Raw genomic sequence first — 20300 nt, 5'->3', positions numbered from 1 at the left:
TGATATGATAAACAATACTTGACATTATAATACCACATTTTCATAGGTGAAACAAATCCTGTCGTTTCAATATGAGCTCATTTGAATGCCGGGGGTTTAAACATCTATTCTTCAGGAATATTGAGTAAGAATATACCCATGAAAAGTGAGTCCATGTAGGTCTCTCCAACCCAGATTCTTTGAAAGAATTAGGCCCTAAAGTAATAATTTTTCTTCTATGCATCTACATTACTACTAGTTTTAAGAAAATAGTCACTAAAATCATGTTTTTACTATTTTCTGGTGCACATAAACTACCTGGTTGAGAAAAAAATAGGAAAATTTGATTCAAATTCATTTAATATAATTAAGATGAATTTTCTTTAAAAATGATTTTGGAAAATTTGGTGAATTGAATATATTCAGAGGCGGTAAATTGCCTTGGAAGAACTAACTGGTTTTCAATAATTTGGCATTAGATGAATTAAATTGTGAAAAATTGGTTATTTAATAAATAGATTTGGAGCCACACAGTTTCATATACAGTAATTTATTAAATCTTATTAATTATTCACATTTTCCTTGTTTATTTTTGCCTTTTAATCTGTCACGAGCAGAAAATGTTATCTTCCACTGTCATGTTTCTGTTAATTTGCAAATTATTTTTTCTTTTTTAGATTTACATTTCCCCGAACTCATTAGTTCCCACGTTTATGTATATTTAGTTCACTGTGCTTTTTCTGTTTTGTTCAGTTTTCCTTTTTGTAACTAATTAAGCTGAAAGAATAGTGAATATATTTTTGATTTTCTGTATGTTTGCTTATGAGTATGAACTTGCCCCTAACTACACCTTTGACCAAATCCCATGTGCATCAATATGTAGCTGTTTCTGATCAAAGACATCACCAATTCCCACTGTCCTGCTTGCCCATCGTGTTCCAGTCACATCATGCTTCTAAAGGAGATGAGTGAATGAATGCAATTGATATTTTGCTTTCCTCTTTAACCCAACCTCCAAATTATTCATTTAAAAATATTTATTTATTGATGCTTTTTTTAAAAATATTTTTTTATTTATGTATTTGGCTGTGCCAGGTCTTAGTTGCCGCACGTGGGATCTTTTAGTTGCGGCATGCGGGATCTAGTTCTCTGACTGGAGATCGAACCCGGGCCCCCTGCATTGGGAGCATGGAGTCTTAACCACTGGACCACCAGGGAAGTCCCTTGATGCAGTCTTGAAGAAAACAAAGACTGGGGAAATAGCCAATATATACGTAAGCAACTGAATTAAAAGGTACTTCATGATCAAGACAGTGTGGTATTGGCAAAAGAATAGACAAACGTATGAAACAGAACAGAGAGCTGAGAAATAGACCTTCACAAATATAGTCAACTGATCTTTGAAAAAGGAGTAAAGGAACCAACCACAATGGGGCAAAGATAGTCTTTCAGCAAAAAGATGGTGCTGGGACAACTAATTGGACATCCACATGTAAAAAAATGAATCTAGACACAGACCTTACACCCTTTAAAAAATCAGCTCAAATGTGTCATAAACCTAAATGCAAATGCAAAACCAGGGGAAAATCTAAATGACTTGGAATTTGGTGATAGCATTTTAAAGACAACACCAGTCCATGGAAGAAATAATTGATAAGCCTGACTTCATTAAAATTAAAAACTTCTGCTCTTCAAAAGACTCTGTCAAGAGAATGAGAAGATAAGCCACAAGCTGGAAGAAAATATTTGCAAAAGATATTTGGTAAAGGACAGTTGTCAAAAATATACAAAGAACTTTTAAAACTCAACAATAAGAAAACAAACAGCCTGATTGATAAATGAGCAAAATATCTGAACAGACATCTCACCAAAGAATATATGCACATGGCAGATCATCATATGTCATTAGGGAATTGCAAATTAAAACAATGGGATGCCATGGCACAACTCTTAGAATGGGGAAAATCCAAAACCACGATAACACCAAATGCTGGTGAGGATATAGAGCAACAGGAACTGTCATTCATTGCTAGTGGGAATGAAAAGCAGTACAGACACTTTGGAAGACATCTGGATCGTTTCTTATAGAACTACTCTTACCATATGAACCAGCAACTGTGCTCCTCAGTATTTACCCAAAGGAGCTGAAAACTTATGTCCGTACAAAAAAACTGCAAGTGGATGCTTGCAGCAGCTTTATTCACAACTGCCAAAACTTGGAAGCAACTAAGATGTCCTTCAGTAGTTGAACGGGGGAAATAAACTGTGGTCCATTCAGACAATGTAATATTATTCAGCAATAAAAAGAAGGGAACTGTCAAGCCAAGAAAAGACATGGAGGAACCTTAAATGCATATCACTAAGTGAAAGAAACCAATCTGAATAGGTTACATGCTGTATGATTCCAACTCTGTGACGTTCTGAAAAAGGCAAAACTATGGAGATATTTTTTAAAACTATGGAGTCTATTTTAAAAAGGTATTTCAGGTAAGTGTTTTGAAGAAAATGCCTGAAGCTAATATGATAGGACGTAGGTAGAGGGGACAAATTTTGATCGCTTATACCTCTAAGGGTATTTAAATTCCTCTATTTTGGGTGAAAAGAGGCTGTCTAATATCGCAGGGTCTGCTGCTGCTGTGGTGGTGACGGTAGTATTGTTATGACCATATTGTTATCAAATTGTGTGTGAGTGTGTGTTCAGGTCAAAGAATATTTTCAGAATTATTCCTTTTTTTAAAAAATTAGTATAATATTCCTTATCACCTAACATAAAGATCCTTTTGGTGAGTCAATGTGCATACACTTGCAAAACCAGAAATAGCATTCTCTGCTTCTAGGACTCACAATTTAATTTGTAACTATTAACAGACATTATTGATCACAGTATACATATTCTCTACATTTTCGTTTATTTCTGTTGACTTGTTCTGTTAAACACTGGGAAATGCAAACTGTATCTGTGCATTTCAAAATACATTTTTGTTAAGTACATTTCAAATATATTTGGATGCTTTGTCATTCAGCTCATAAATATTCATGACTATAATACCTCCATTGACATTTTATCTTAATTGATGAGTGATTTCGAATTTTGTCCTTGAGATATTTTAGTATCAAATGTTTGAGCAAATCAAGCTTTCATCCATCTAAGAGTCCTGGTTTTTTAAACCTTCTTTTTGTGCAGATGAATTGGGTAAAGACTTGGAACATTCACTTTTTATGAATTTCAAAAAATATTTCAAAACAGATAAAAATAGATAGAATTACTTAAAATCAATCTCAGATTATTAAAATAGAGAAAAATGAAAAAGAGAGAAAAATACTCATGAATAACCTGAGCTCACATTTTTTTAAAAAAAGAGAACGAATAAGTAAAAACACTGAGGTACACATTTTTTGGTTAAGATATTGATACTTTTTATTCACACTGCTTCCAAGTGTCTGATGAGATCGTGGTTTCCATTTTACTATCTGATATAATTCCACCTTAGAGATTGTCATAGCATGACACGGTTCGTTTTGTTGCATTTATGTATTATCTCACTTGGCAAATTGGTAAATGTTAGTGTTTGCACTCTTAGAGGTTTAAAAATAAATGCATGCAATGTTTTCAAGTGTACAATGTGCAAAAGGCACACAGAATTCATTTAACAACCATTATCATATTGGAAATATAGATCAAAATTATATATACATGTGCAGGTGACAAGAGCATAGTTTTAAAACCGTCAATATCATGTGGTTTTAGGAGTAAAATAAACACTTTATTCCTTAAACATCAACCACATAAACTCTATACATTTCAGTTTCAAATATGTGAAATCTAAGGAATTAGATGGTTGCTTCTGTAGGCAAAAATAATGGCCTTTCCAACAAAGAAGTCCACGTCCTAATTCCCAGAACCTGTGAATATGTTCCCTTGGACAGCAGAGGGGAATTAAAGTTGCAGATGGCAGGAAGGCTGTTAATGAGAAGACCTTAAATAGGGGGAAGAGTGGATTATGCAGGTGGGCCAATGGCATCGTAAAAGTCCCTCCATGTGGACGTGGGCGGCGGAGTCAGTGTTAGAGGCGACACCAGCGATTCATGGGGTCTTTGCTGGCATGCTGAAGGCGGAAGAAGCCCCAAACCAAAACATGTGATCCACCTGTATAAGCTGGAAAAGGCAAGAAATGTGTCCTCGTATACGGCCTCCAGAAAGGACCTCAGCTTTGCTGGCCTATGAATTGTCAGCCCTGAGAAGCCCAAGACAGACACTGAACTCCAGAACTGTGAGAGCCTCTGTAAGTGTCTATCGTTTCTCTTGTTTATCCATTTGCACTTAGTAGGTTCACTTGCTTACAATTTAAATATCTGCCTAAAAGCCAGCAGACCTTCTGGATGTCATGAGTTGGTCAACTTCTGTCCTCACAGCCACAGGGTAATGGTTAAGTCAAGAAATGGCTCCTGGGGGGAGGGGTCACCATTTGTACAAAACAGCTCTATTGGAACTTCTTTTACACCCTCCATGCTGAGTTCAGACGGTCCATTTTTTAAAAGGTGACATGATTCTGGTTTTGCAAGCTCAAGGTTTGAGAGTTTCACTGGAAACGTTCTGTGTTCTGCTAATTGTTGTCACCGCTTGCTCACATCCGTGCTACAGTTAGATTGAAATACAAGGGTAAGAGCTTCATTATTTTGCTTTCTATGTTATGATTTTCTTTTAGTTCGTAGTAGTAATGAAATGAAGCACACTTCTGAAGTGAGCAGAAAGTCTCCTAGATAATGACTTCCTTTAGGCATCATTGCATTTTCTCATTTATCAATGATTTCATTTCATGTGGGGTTTAGTAAAGCACCCCCTTCTCTGTGCGTTTGTCCGTGTATCTCCAGTCTTCTTGTTTTAAAATGTTAGTTCCTGTCAAAACTATTTATATAATTTTAAAATATTATAAAGCCCCACGTTTGCTTCCTGTTAGCATGCTATCGTGGCTATATTATGAAATATCATTATTTAGATCTGAAATGTTGACAACGGACCACAACTCTACTGATTTGTCCCTTCACATTATAGGAAAAGATATTATTGGTTGCAGTGATGCCGAGCTTTGAAACAGTGCTCTCTTGAGCAAATACGAGTCCTGGCTTTGCCTCTGTTTTAGCATCTGGTGTTGGTTACAATGCAGTTTGGTACAACGACCCAGGGCTCCAGAAGGAAAGCAAACGTCAAGGAGGTTATGCAGGGACATTTTCCTCTGTACGTATTGCTCATACCCACCTAGATGTCACGGAAGGAGATTCACAGCTAACATGGAATCTCCTCTTGTGAAATTTAAGAATTTTTTTAGGGGGGGAATGTACTTTTAGTTTCTCTGACTTTGGTAAGAAACTTTGCACGTAAGAAAAAGATGAAACTTACACCGAGTGAGTGGAACTATTTTACGGGCAGATCCATCTTCCTCCTGAAGTAAAGTTTGAACATGGCTCCTTCTTTTGTATGTATGTAAGGATGCTTTCTCCCTGTGACAAGTCCTCCTACCTTTTGTCTTTGCATATATCTTTTAAAAACAAAGGTTTCAGAGTTTTGCAAGCTCACAAAAATCTCTTCCGTTACAAATCTTAAACTTAAAGGAATTTTAAACCTATTTTTGGGTTCAATTCTTCTCCCATCCTCCTAATGTCAAGGTGACTTCAAGAGTGAGGTCTGTGTAGGTAATTAATTTCTGCAATAGAGAAAAAGTTGATTGGCATTTTGGTCCCCAAATGTCCAGATGGCATTTTTGATTGAAAAATTGACAAAGGCACTGATAGGTATTTTAGGATGAAAGGAAAAGGAAGCCATGTCTGCCCTGGTTGGTGCTCCCTTTGAAGGGGAGCCTGCATTTATTATTATTATTTTTTTTTTTTTTTTTTAATTTTTGGCTGCATTGGGTCTTTGTTGCTGCGCGCAGGTTTCTCTAGTTGGCGACGAGCGGGGGCTGCTCTTAGTTGCGGTACACGGGCTTCTCATTGCGGTGGCTTCTCTTGTTGTGCAGCACGGGCTCTAGGCACGCAGGGCTCAGTAGTTGTGGCTCGCGGGCTGTAGAGCGCAGGCTCAGTAGTTGTGGTGCACGGGCTTAGTTGCTCCACAGCATGTGGGATCTTCCCGGACCAGGGCTCGAACCCGTGTCCCCTGCATTGGCAGGCAGATTCTTAACCACTGTGCCACCAGGGAAGCCCTGCATTTATTATTTTTACAAGAAAGGAAATAAGTTTGTTGGGCCACCATCCTTCCCCATGTTTGTCATCCTCATAACAACTTCAAAATAAGTCCTATATTCATTTGACAGATGAATACATTTTGGTTCAGGAGATTAAGTGATTTACAAGCTAAGAGAGGATTAGAATTTGGGTTTGTCTTTCTGTAAACTCCGGGCTTTTGTGTCTGTCTTCTCTCTTATTTTCTGTCAGAGAATAAATATGATTAACTGGGCAACTCACTTCATTGTACGGTTTGCAGGGATTCACAGACCAGCCACTTAAAGCTCCCTCTTCCTCTAGGAAAACTAGAGAGGATGGAGTTAAACAGATAAAAATAGCACAGTCATTTTAGAAATCTAGATTTGAAACAGGAATAGATGCACAAGGGAAGATGATGTTTGATTATGATACATAATGGATTCCTGAAACGCTTAAATGTAATTAAAGATATAAAAAGGATAGAGGGAAACGTACAACCATTATGAATGTACAGCACTGTATGAGTTGATTTTTTGAGACATAGCACTAGCTGCAGCCTCTTGTCTGTTAAAAAAAAAAAAGAAAAAAAGAAGACTCAAAAGAGAAAAGGTTAGCTTAGGAGGACAAAGACAACGTAAACGTGGAGCTGGGTGCAGGCGGTGTTGGTGGGGAAAGGGAAGGAGTGAGGGAAGTAAATATAGTGGAGGGAGCCTTAAAGGAGACCCCCTGAATGATAGAAACACTCTCTGGGGTGCTAGGTAAATTTCACGACTTTATTGGCAATATGATACAAATGAATACAAGTCAATGGCAGTCTATATCCTGGAGATTTAGTGTATTTAATTCTGTTTTGCAGGGAGTCATGAGTCCAGAATGTATGTTTGGCAGTACCTTCAAGAAAGCAACGTTTCTCTTGATGCACCTGCTCTGATAATTTGCTCATCTGACTACACAAATGCGCCTGCAACTGATAGGAGGGTCCAGTTATGCTGGATTAAAGATTTCAACATAGTAGAGAGCCTGGAACCTTCCCAGAGTTTTCTCCCGCTTTCAGAAGTCACAAATTCAGATTGACAAGAGCATTTCTAAAAACTAGAGTCTTGGCATTTGTCTAGCTTCAGGTAAATGATGGTGGTGGTCATTACTGTGAGATTTTGAAAGTCACATCTCTTGCTCCAGAACGCACTTCATGAAAGGATACTGGACTATTATATACGGTAAGGGGAAAAAAAAAATCTTAAAGGTATACTCCTTTTCTTTCGAGAAAAAAAAAATTGCAACTTTTAATCTTAAAAACACTGCTGGAATTCCGAAGCAGTGACAAGGTCTTTTATGTGTCTATCAGTGAGAGCAAATAAGCATAAAAGGAAATTATACGTGCATTATAACTCTAGCATGAGAGCAGGGTTTCTTAACCTCAGCACTGCCGACATTTGTGTCTGGACACTTCTCTGTGGAGGGCCTCCCTGTGTATTGCAGGATGGTAAGCAGCACCCCGACCTCCACCCGCTAGATGCAGTAGCAGCCCCCCTCCAGATGATACACCCAAAACGCCCAGACGTTGTTGACTGGCCCATCGTGGGCAACACTGCCCCAGGTGAGAACGAACCACTGCTTTGGAGAGATGACATTGTTTCTTTTGATTCTGCTCTTAGGGAGACTTGTTTTCCTTTTCTCACATTTCTTATCATCCGAAAGCTTCCTACTCTCACTTCCCAGAAAATGTTAATTCTCTGAGAACAGGAAGCTTGTCCAACTTGCTTAGCATACTCAGAGCTTATCAGCTTTAGTAAATACTTTTTGAATAAATGGATAGAAACAAAATCAAAATGAATCTGCTCGTGCTTTATCTGGGTGGATAAAACATGTGATTTCATTAACAATATGTTTAAATCTATGCAAGTTATTCAGCTTTGTATCAGATGGAATTTTATGGATTAATTTTTCAAATAATAGAAATCTTTCACTTTTACCCAGTGTCCTGTCTCCTAATTGGGTTAGAAACTCATCTAATGACCATTGTATGCAAGAGACATAAGTAAGAAACATAACAGATATTGTGATTGCTTTGCAATTTATAATCTGGGGAAAACTACAGAATCGAGGCATATTGTCGATTGAAAGGGAAAAAGCAATGCCCACATTTAAACTGTTGTTTGGCTCTGCTTACTTTTCAGTGGGATGTTCTGGGGATTGAAATGACGTGTTCTAACACACGGGAAGACATCCGTGGTGAAGGAGCTCACAGGCTTCAAAAGGAAATGGAGGAATGAGGGCAGCTGCGGGACACGCTACCCAGGAAAGCAAGAGGGTCGAGGGTGGGAGCAAAATGAGGGCGCGACGGTTATTAAATCCAGTCACCGAGGGTGTAGGGACGGGAGTGCTAACCTCAGTCGGAAGCTAGTCGTTGCAAAGCTCAAAGGCCAGGAGCAGAATTCCCAACAGTATCTGAAATGTAACGTGTTTATCCGTGAGACTGTGGAATAAGGGCTGGCAGGTTTGGAAACAGCAGGCAGCTATTGCTGGGGGCTCCCAGCAGCAGACAAGCTCCCCATTGCTGGAGAGCAGGGGTGGGGCAGGAACTCAGCCTTCCTGGGTGCCAGCGCTCCAACCTGCATGCAGACACGGGGGCTCAGAGTCCGGCTGTCTCAGAGGGCCGTGAGGGGCTCTCACCTAAGTGTGTTCTAAGACTCTCGGGTGTCTAGTTTGGGGGGTGCGTGCTTATTTTCTCTGAAGATTTCATCCAGTTGTAGTAGAGCCATGAAGTGAGGAACGTCTTGGGCTGCAGTGGCCAGTAGGCACGTTGCAGCCCCTGCAGGCTGGGCCGTCTCCCTTCCAGCTCATTGTGGGCTCAGAGACACACGCACTGTCCGTTGCCTTTGGGGGCCCAAGGGTAACTTGGTCCCGTTGTTCTGGAACGAGGGAGAATGGAAAGAGAAAGGGATGGAGGGAGAAAAGAATATAATGGGAGAACAGAATATACTTTGTAAACATAAAAATCTTAGATCGTTCATGGATGTTATGCTGAAGTTAAAAGTACAGGTTACCCAGTTGCAAATCCAACGTATGTGCGAAGTCACTTCCTGTCATTGTTTTGTGGATTCCACAACGTTCTGAGTGTAAACAGCCCTCCCCGGAATTTTTCAGACAGAATTCCCCAGAACAGGAGCACGCTTCATCTGCATGGTGCCAGAACTCCAGCTCCTGGAGCGGACAAGACGTGATGAGCTCTTACGGAATGCCATGTAATAAGAATTATTTCCAGTCGCAATGTGACGGTAGTGTTCTACAAATGTAAGTTATTATGTCTTCTTTGACTATACATGTATTCACCTGCACTTCGGGGAGAACAACGCTTCCCAAAATAGCCCCTCAAGACAGAACTTCCTGCCACCGTATTTCATGGCTGAACAACCCAAGTGGGAGTTTCCTCCTGCTGTATCTATTCAATTCTTACCCTTTCATTTCTCCTCCTCTAAAACCCTCTTCCTTCTCCCACGGCTCTCCTGAAACGGCTCTCTGGGGTCACTTGTGAATCTCCACTCCTCCTGGACTTCTTGATCTCCGCCTGGCCTCCGAGCATTCAGCTGCCTCTCTGTTCCCTCCTCGTTGGGACCACATGAGCCTGAGCGACTTCCCTGCTGCCTCTCTTATGGTAAAGCTGACATCGTTGAACTCCCCGGATCCTTGAACCCTGGCTCTCTGCCTGTGCCCCAGCAGCGGCGGGCTTCTCCCTACAGCTCCACCGGCAGTTAACAGAGCTACAGGACTCCTTGCCCTCCCGGTCGCCCTCTGTCCACTCTTGGTTCCTCCCGAGGGCACTTCACTTGAATACACCCCTTGCACGTGAACCTGGTTCTGGGAGAAAGTGACACGCCCTGTCTCCTTATCCTTCATCTCTGCCCCTCCTGTCGCATCTTTGGGTCTGGTCCTCTCCTGGTGAGTGTGTCCCCCCCACTCCTTCAGAACTCTCACCCCTCCCACAGTTCTATCCATGGCAACACAGCCTAAATAGAGTCCTCAAATCTAACCTTTCTCCCCTAGCTCCCAACTGGGTTATTTTCAGCCGGATGCCAACAGTACCCGCTTTGCATTTGTACAAAAGCAAATCTACCCCACCCAGAACCCAGTTTCCCAAGGACGCATGGTCGTTGTTGTTTATCCTGTCCTTCCTCTTTTCCTCTGCTCTGGCCCAGAGCAGCCTTTTGTGCGGTGCTGAGGTTGGATTGGGATTTGGCTGCTTCAGTTCTGATTTGCATCTACCTTAGACTTGAACTTAGAGACTCCAGGCCCCAAGGGTAGGGTGAAGGCGCCACTGAAACCCAAACCCAAATGAGTGGTCATAGCCCATCGTCTCTTGAGCCAAAGCAGCTTGAAAGCTCCGACACTCACCTGATTTCTCTGGGTTTTGGCTCTTCCCCAAAATGACTAGTCTGGCAATGCCATAGGGTCTTTTTTTTTTTTTTTTTTTTTTTTAGTTTTCAGAAAAAAGTTTTATTTTATAATGGAGTATACTTGATTTACAATGTTTTGTTAATTTCAGGTGTACAGCAAAGTGATTTAGTTATACATATACATGTATCAATTCTTTTTCAGAATTTTTTCCCATATATAGATTATTACATAGTATTGAGTGGAGTTCCCTGTGCTATACAGTAGGTCCTTGTTGACTATTTTATATATAATAGTGTGTATTTGTTCATCCCAAACTGCTAATTTACCCCTCCCCACCTCTTCCCCTTTGGTAACCATGTTTGTTTTCTATGTCTGTGAGTCTGTTTCTGTTTTGTAAATAAGTTCATTTGTGTCATTTTTCTTAGATTCCACATGTAAGTGATATCATGAGATACTTGTCTTTCTCTGCCTCGCTTACTTCACTTAGTATGATAATCTCAAGGTCCATCCATGTTCCTGCAAATGGCGTTATTTCATTCTTTTTCATGGCTGGGTAGTATTCCATTGTGCATATATACCACATCTTCTTTATCCATCCCCCTGTGGATGGATCCATAGGGTCATTGCAGCTCTTGGATGCTCCTAAGAAGCCTTTAAAAGGACATTCAGCGATATCTGTTCTCCACCATTACTTTAATTCAGACCCTCAAATCCTCTCACGGAATTATAATCATCTCTACAACTGGTTCCTTAAGTCTTGTTTCGTTCCCACTCGGTGATTTCAGACTTAACTTCCCAAAATGTAACTGTGATGCCTTCCTCCTTCCACACTCAGGAATCATCAGTGTCTTTCCACTGTTCAGGGAGTCCTCACACGCTCCTCCAGCCAGCCAGGCCAGCACAAGCTTATTTCCAGGACATGCCCTAGTCTTATCCTCCCACGGTTCACCATCCAGCATTTAGACGACGCTTCAGATAAACGAATTACACATTAGCCTGGGCTCTGCTTCCAGATATCTTTGTACAACCTGTTCCTTATGCCCAGAGAGGTCCTCTTGCGTCTTCTTCTTCCCTACTTCTTCACCAGCCAGGCTAGCCCACAAAACATTCACACACACACACACACACACACACACACACACACCCATGCAGGAAAGTTCTCGCTGCTTTCTTTTCTCAAGACTTGTTATCTTCTACATGCCAACTGGTATCCCAGGGTTCTCTGTAATATAGCTATCACCTCCTTGAATACTGGAGCTGTGTACCACCATTTGGGTACCCCTTCTCACCCTACTACACGTGGCACAGTGCATATTACACATGGAGTGACCCATCCTTAATTTGAAGGTCCCCTTTTTTTTTTAAATTTATTTATTTAATTTATTTATTTTTGGCTGCATTGGGTCTTCGTTGCTGCACGTGGGCATTCTCTAGTTTCGCGAGCAGGGGCTACTCTTCGTTGCGGTGCCCGCAGGCTTCTCATTGCGGTGGCTTCTCTTGTTGCAGAGCACGGGCTCTAGGGCGCAGGCTTCAGTAGGTGTGGCTCGCGGGCTCTAGAGCACAGGCTCAGTAGTTGTGGCGCACAGGCTTAGTTGCTCCGCGGCATGTGGGATCTACCCGGACCAGGGCTCGAACCCGTGTCCCCTGCATTGGCAGGTGGATTCTTAACCACTGCGCCACCAGGGAAGCCCAGGTACCCTTTTTTTGAAAACTATTATAGCACATATGAATTTATCTATGTATGCCTTTTTAACAATGAGGAAAATGTCAATGCAGGTGAGTGTCACTCTTACCAGGGTTAATTAGGCATTAACCCCATTAACAGCCAAGCAAACCAGGTGCTTAAAAATCCTGAGGAGGGGTATAAGGGGAAAAAAAAAAGAAGCCTAAATAGAAGTGGACTTTTAGAATAGACCTTGGGAAAGGAGATGCTGAGAGAAAGCAAATCCAGGTCTTATAACTGTCTTCCTGTGTCTGCTAGGAGGGAGAACGCTCAGATCCAAATAAGGGGGACCGAGGGACTTCCCTGGCAGTCCAGTGCTTAGGACTCTGCGCTTTCATTGCCGAGGGTGCAGGTTCAATCCCTGGTCGGGGAACTAAAATCCCACAAGCCAAGTGGCCAAAAAAAAAAAAACCACAAATAAGGGGAACCGAGCATGTGTGTGTCAGCACAAAATTAGCATGGGCAGAGCTAAGGCTATAGACAAATTGGAATCGCAGGCTGAGTTGGTTAAAAACAGTTTGCACTTGGTTGTTTGTCCATTTTAAGCATTCACAGATTTCTTCTGGGACAGTAGTAGGAAGCAGCAGACAAAGCGTAATAACTGCAAGTCTTAAACTCAGAAAGACCAAGAACACCTGGCTCAAGGAAAAGACAGGAAAATTATGTCCCTCCTTTACCATAAAGGATGCAACTTCTGAGCATTAACTTGAAGCCTAAGGAAGAACAGATCTCATGAGCAAGAGATGGAAAATCGTAATCAGTGACAGAATTCCCCTTATTTCTTTGTTAATACCGTTAACATGCCCTGCAGGCAGTAAGCTGGCTTGTTTTATTTTAATGAAAGATTGTAACCATCTGAGATGTCAGTGATTTACTTGTTACCTCGGTTCCTCGAACTGTTTTTCCATACAGTCTTAAATTTTGCATCCAAAAAGTTCCACACTTGCTGTACTTGGGGATGCACTGTGACCTCGGCATGCAATCAATGTATAGTGAATGAATGAATACTGGAATGTTCTATGAACATCTCGTTTGCATTTCTTCCTCTTCAGATCCTACCTACACTTGGAATAAGATTTAAATTAGCAGAGAACCTGGATTTATTATCTTCTTGGGCATGGCACTGCTTTCCAATTCTGTTCATAATTTTCTGTGAGTAGTTAATTTTACAGGAACCCTAAACAAATATCAAATTGTTAGGCTGATTATGTGTATAATGTTGATTGATTAGTACTTAAACCCATATTGACAGAGCCTATTTGTAAAAATATGACATACATACCTCTCCTTCCTTCTGAAGGAGAGAGATGTTTTAGTGTTATGTAGAATGCATAGCACACTTGCTGTGAGATGAGCCAGATCCAGGAGAAATATCTGTTTACACAGAAATTTAACATTCTTATCAAAAGGTTGTCTTCAGATTTTAGGCACCTTTTGGGAAACTGGCAAGTTCCCTTTGTCATGTAAAAAAGTATTCTTTATGATCTCATTTTAGAAATATATCTAAAATTAGAAATATTAATTCAAATATCACATCATGCTTATGATTTTTGGTTATATACACACAGTCTGAATCAATGTAGAAACTGTCCTCCAGTTGGATACCCTTTGGGTACAAAGAAATCCAATACGGTAGAATTTCACAACTCAGATTAATCATGTACGAACACAATATTTGGCTCAAATATTTTGAGGACCAGGCGGTGTTAGTAACTAAGAGAACAGGAGACATATGCTAAAGCTCACACAAAAGAACTCATGTGACGATCGGCATAAAGTCTGTGTCTCCAAATTGTAGGATGTCTTATGTATTCGAGGACGAAAGCCTTGAAGAATCTTCTCACCTCCCAAGCACCCCGACCCCATTCCAACTTTAGAATCCGCCTTTGGAAAAACCGGAGCCAGCAGAGCAAGTTCCAAACATAGCTGCCAAAGCTGGACACATGAAAAATCATGGTCTTTGTGACATCTTTCACGCAAAGAAGAGAACCAGAAGGAGGTGGGCCTCCTGTGTGTGGATTTGGCAGGAGGAGCTGGGAGGGAGTGAGTTAGCCTCTCTCTGAAGGCAGGGTAAGCTTCTGAGAGAGAAAAGGAATGAATGCGAGTCTGAACCCAGGGCCACACCAAACGCCCTCTACGTGGGGATCACCTTGGAGAAAAGTTCTCTGAGACAGATGTGAAAGGAGTAAGGAAGAGGTAGTGCGAGTCTGTCCCTGGCAGACATCCCTTTTAAACCATGGAGCAGAGGTTTTGTTCTCGATGGAAATAGGAAAAGGAATAATAGGAATAATGGAATAAAGGAGTAATGCCCCACCTCCCCCACCAGGATCAAGAAGCAAAGAAACACATTACTAAGGAATTCCAAAAGAACACATGGCTTACCGCGTGAGTTTCTGAATATGGACAAAATGGATCCTTAAGATGATTAAACAAACCCAACAGAAGATTAATATGTTCTCTCCTTAAAACAAGGTGCACGTCCCATTTACTTTGGTCTACATGATCACCAAAATTTGAAAAGATTGATACTATCCGTTGTTAGTAAAGGCAGGGAGAAAAATGTTCTCAGAAGCTGTTTAGAGAGTGTGTCTTCCTACCACCTTCTTTTAAGGGGAATTTGCCTAGAACTTTTCAGAGTTTCAATTGTGTATTCCCTTCGGGCCAGCACTTCTTCCCGTAGTGGTTTCTCCTATGGACGTATTGGCAGCATGCAGTGATAGATGCATAAAGACCGAAGAGACTCTAAGGGACCACGAGTAGGAGATGATCGTGTCAGTGTTCGGGTACTCAGACAACGGCAACTTAAAACTAACAAGTTAATTCAAAAGAATTATTTCTTTAACAACAACAAAAACAAACCAATCAAAAAATGGGCGGAAGACCTAAATAGACATTTCTCCAGAGAAGACATACAGATGGCCAAGAGGCACATGAAAAGATGCTGAGCATCGCTAATTATCAGAGAAATGCAAATCAGAACAAACTACGACAAGGTTATCACCTCACACTGGTCATCATCAAAATGTCTACAAGTAACAAATGCTGGAGAGGGTGTGGAGGAAAGGGAACCCTCCTGCACTGTTGGTGGGAATGTAAGTTGGTGCACCCACTATGGAGAACAGTATGGAGGTTCCTCAAAAAAACTTAAAATAGAGCTACCATATAATCCAGCAATCTCCTCCTGGGCATATATGCAGACAAAACTCTAATTCAAAAAATCAGTGCACCCCTATGTTCATTGCAGCACTATTTACAATAGCCAGGACATGGAAGCAACCTAAATGTCCATCAATGGATCAATGGATAAAGAAGATGTGGTACATATATGCAATGGAATATTACTCAGCCATAAAAAAGAATGAATTAATGCCATTTGCATCAACATGGATGGACCTATGGATTATCATAGTAAGCGAAGTAAGTCAGAAAGAAACAAATACCATATGATGTCACTTACATGTGGAATCCAAAATATGACACAAATGAACTTATCTACAACACAGAAACAGACTCACATAGAGAACAGACTTGTGGTTGTTGGGGGGGGGGGAGGGAAGGACTGAGAGTTTGGGATTAGCAGATGCAAGCCAGTATATATAGAATGGACAAACAACAACAAGATCCTACTGTATAGAACAGGGAACTATATTCAGTATCCTGTAATAAACCATAATGGAAAAGAATATGAAAAAGAATATATGTATATAACTGAATCACTAGGCTGTACAGCAAAAATTAACATGTTGTAAATTAAGTATACTTCAGTAAAAAAAAACTTAAAAAAAGATTTCTTTGAAATGGTACTGAATGGGGAAAACAAAGTTGCAGAAGAATATACATTCTATAGAAAGTGTGAACCAAATCTATTTTTGTGCTAAAAAAATAAAGATGTACTTTTGTGTCCATATTTCTACACTCAAAGAAACAATCATATGCCTAACAGATAATAATGAATATTCCTAATATATGGATATTGGGGATGATTTGAAGACTTTTTGTTTGTTTTTTAATGTACATACACTTTTTTTCCAATGTGCCTATACCATTCTGAATGAAAACACCAGGCATATTTTCAAGTAAGGTTTTCTGTCAGATGTGAAGATTCTAAAAACCCTCAGAATCTATTTTGTAGAAGGCAGCTATCCACTGCAAAACTTGTAGCTTGAGAGCCTCAAAGTTTTTACTGTATATATTTTTTTCTTTTACTAAGTCTTCTGACTTGTGTGAAGGAAGTAAACTCACCTGAAACTAACATGTCGCATGTTGTCAGGCTCGGAAACTTCTCTATCTATCTTCAAAATAACCCTGAGGGGGAAATACTTCAGCCCACATGATAACAGTTTGGAAATGCTTTGCATGTAGAAGGGGGATGTAAAAATAAGTGACATTTTCCTCTGCAAAATTTTAGGACTACAATACTTTTGTGAGTATTGTTGCAGATTATCTGGTGTTATAAGAGGTAAAAAGATATGGCAAATGTACAGAACATGAACAGAACTTTAAATAGTATTCATCAAGAGTATGAAGATACATCATTTATAAAAACACCACCACGGTCAAAAGACATTAGCCAGTACAAAACTAAGGGTACTACAGGTGTCAATACCTATGTATAGTAATTCAGTACCTTGCATTATTCTATAGCCATGGATTCTGCTTTGTATCATTCTGTATTCATCGATTTTCTACATTTTCATAAGCCATAAATAAAAATTTGTTTCCCTTTTTCATGACTGTTCTCCCAAAAACAACCTTCTACTGATGGTCGTAGATTATTCAGGAAGAACAAGAAAGATAATGGGAACTAAAATAAGTAGGTAAGGAGTATTCTTCTCTATCCTAAACATTCCATCTGTCTAACTATATTTATGGTATGTAAAACACCTGTTTTTATTTCCAAGGGACCAATCTGGTTCTAAAGTCGCAGCTGGTGATAGTCTGTGAGGGTGTTCAGATACTATTTCTCGAGCTAGGCAGATGGCAATCAAAAGCAATTTCATAATTTATTTTTTACCACCATCCAAGAATTTGGACAGACTCCTGGGGACAGAACTGGCAGTACTTCAGCTTAAACAGTGCAGGACGTGTTCCGTATGTATGCATCAGGGATAACCATAAGCATGTACTAGTCTAAGGGACCAAACACTGAGCATGATAATCTCATCATAATAATGGTCAATAATCACAGAAGTCAATACCCAGGACTAAACTGTAGATGGGCAAGAACAGTAATTTCGAAGAGCAGCAGTGACCTAAACTTTCTGATGTAACTGGGCTTGACTAGGTCCCCCTCAGAACAAGCAATGGCAAAGAAGGCTCACGCCAGTCTGTATAATGAAGGTGAAGTGGTACTAAATTAAGGTTTTACTGAATTGTACTAAAAAGCTGAGCTGTCCAGATCAAGTGACAGCTTGGGATAAAAGCTGGGGTCACCAGAAAATAAAACGAACCAACTACTGGGAGCAGTGATTTGGACAGTTCCTCATACAAAGGACAGTAGTGACCTACAAGAGCAGGACCTGGTCCGGGCAAGACGGCGGAGGAGCACGACGCGGAGGTCACCTTCCTCCCCACGGATACATCAGAATACATCTACACGGGGAACTGCTCCTACAGAACACCCACTGAACGCTGGCAGAAGACGTCAGACCTCCCAAAAGGCAAGAAACTCCCCACGTACTTGGGTAGGGCAAAAGAAAAAAGAAATAACAGAGACAAAAGAATAGGGACGGGACCTGCACCAGTGGGAGGGAGCTGTGAAGGAGGAAAGGTGTCCACACACTAGGAAGCCCCTTCGTGGGCGGAGACTGCGGGTGGCAGAGGGGGGAAGCTTCGGAGCCACGGAGGAGAGCGCAGCCACAGGGGTGCGGAGGGCAAAGCGGAGAGATTCCCGCACGAAGGATCAGTGCCGAGCAGCACTCACCAGCCCGAGAGACTTGTCTGCTCACCCGCCCGGGGCGGGCGGGGGCTGGGAGCTGAGGCTCGGGCTTCCGTCGGATCGCAGGGAAAGGACTGGGGTTGGCGGCGTGAACACAGCCTGAAGGGGTTAGCGCACCACAGCTAGCCGGGAGGGAGTCCGGGAAAAACTCTGCAGCTGCCGAAGAGGCAAGAGAATTTTTCTTGCCTCTTTGTTTCGTGGCGCGCAAGGAGAGGGGATTCAGAGCGCCGCCAAAACGAGCTCCAGAGACGGGCGCGAGCCGCGGCGATCAGCGCGGACCCCAGAGACGGGCATGAGACACTAAGGCTGCTGCTGCCGCCACCAAGAAGCCTGTGTGCAAGCACAGGTCACTCTCCACACCGCCCCTCCCGGGAGCTGGTGCAGCCCGCCACGGCCAGGGTCCTGTGATCCGGGGACAACTTCCCCGGGAGAACACACGGCGCGCCTCAGGCGGGTGCAACGTCACGCTGGCCTCTGCCGCCGCAGGCTCTCCCCGCCTCCTTCGTACCGCTCCCTCCCCCGGGCCTGACTGACCCAGAGCCCCCGAAGCAGCTGCTCCTTTAACCCCGTTCTGTCTGGGCAGGGAACAGACGCCCTCAGGCGACCTACATGCAGAGGCGGGTCCAAATCCAAAGCTGAACCCTGGGAGCTGTACGAACAAAGAAGAGAAAGGGAAATCTCTCCCAGCAGCCTCAGAAGCAGCGGATTAAAGCTCCACAAACAACTTGATGTGCCTGCATCTGTTGAATACCTGAATAGACAACGAATCATCCCAAATTCAGGAGGTGGACTTTGGGAGCAGGATATATTAATTTTTCCCCTTTTCCTTTTTTTGTGAGTGTATATGTATATGCTTCTGGGTGAGATTTTTGTCTGTATAGCTTTGCTTTCACCATTAGTCCTAGGGTTAGGTCCGTCCGTTTTTTTCTTTGTTTTTTTTTTAATTAAAAATTTTTTTTCCCTAATAAATGTTTTCTTAATAATTTTTTCCTTATTTTCACTTTAATAAGTTTTTTCATATTTTTTATTTTAAAAAATTAAAAAATTTTTTTCTTAATAAGTTTTTTTCTTATTATAAAAAATAAAGCTATTTTTAAAAATTAAAAAAAATTTTTTTAATTTATTCTTAATAATTTTCTTTCTTATTTTTTATTATAATAGCTTTATTTTATTTTATTTTATCTCTTTCTTTCTTTCTTTCTATTTTTTTCTCCCTTTTATTCTGAGCCGTGTGGATGAAAGGCTATTGGTGCTCCAGCCAGGCATCAGGGCTGTGCCTCTGAGGTGGGAGAGGCAACTTCAGGACACTGGTCCACAAGAGACCTCCCAGCTCCACGTAATACCAAACAGCAAAAATCTCCCAGAGATCTCCATCTCAACATCAAGACCCAGCTTCACTCAACGACCAGCAAGCTACAGTGCTGGACACCCTATGCCAAACAACTAGCAAGACAGGAACACAGCCCCATCCATTAGCAGAGAGGCTGCCTAAAATCATAATAAGGCCACAGACACCCCAAAACACACCACCAGACGTGGACGTGCCCACCAGAAAGACAAGCTCCAACCTCATCCACCAGAACACAGGCACTAGTCCCCTCCACCAGGAAGCCTACACAACCCACTGAACCAACCTTAGCCACTGGGGACAGATACCAAAAACAACAGGAACTACGAACCTGCAGCCTGTGAAAAGAAGACCCCAAACACAGTAAGATAAGCAAAATGAGAAGACAAAAAAACACACAGCAGGTGAAGGAGCAGGGTCAAAACACACCAGACCTAACAAATGAAGAGGAAATAGGCAGTCTACCTGAAAAAGAATTCAGAATAATGATAGTAAAGATGATCCAAAATCTTGGAAATAGAATAGACAAAATGCAAGAAACATTTAACAAGGACGTAGAAGAACTAAAGAGGAACGAAGCAACGATGAAAAGCACAATAAATGAAATTAAAAATACTCTAGATGGGATCAATAGCAGAATAACTGAGGCAGAAGAACGGATAAGTGACCTGGAAGATAAAATGGTGGAAATAACTACTGCAGAGCAGAATAAAGAAAAA

At 41.4% G+C, this 20300-nt stretch overlaps 1 protein-coding gene across 1 annotated transcript in view; it reads right to left on the bottom strand.

Moving 5' to 3' along the window:
- Positions 1–8758: 8758 nt before the first annotated feature.
- The window catches only part of LOC133082913 (patatin-like phospholipase domain-containing protein 4), a 72953-nt gene continuing 61411 nt past the window's right edge, over positions 8759–20300 (bottom strand). The window contains exon 7 of the mRNA XM_061179600.1: positions 8759–9089. Within this exon, the coding sequence (XP_061035583.1) occupies positions 9018–9089 (72 nt within the window). The 3' untranslated portion in view covers positions 8759–9017. The remainder of the gene's footprint in view (positions 9090–20300) is intronic.

Source organism: Eubalaena glacialis, chromosome Y, assembly GCF_028564815.1.
Source record: "Eubalaena glacialis isolate mEubGla1 chromosome Y, mEubGla1.1.hap2.+ XY, whole genome shotgun sequence".
Classification (NCBI taxonomy): domain Eukaryota; kingdom Metazoa; phylum Chordata; class Mammalia; order Artiodactyla; family Balaenidae; genus Eubalaena; species Eubalaena glacialis.
The sequence above is the reverse complement of the archived record's forward strand: the minus strand, read 5'-3'. Positions and strand labels throughout refer to the sequence as shown.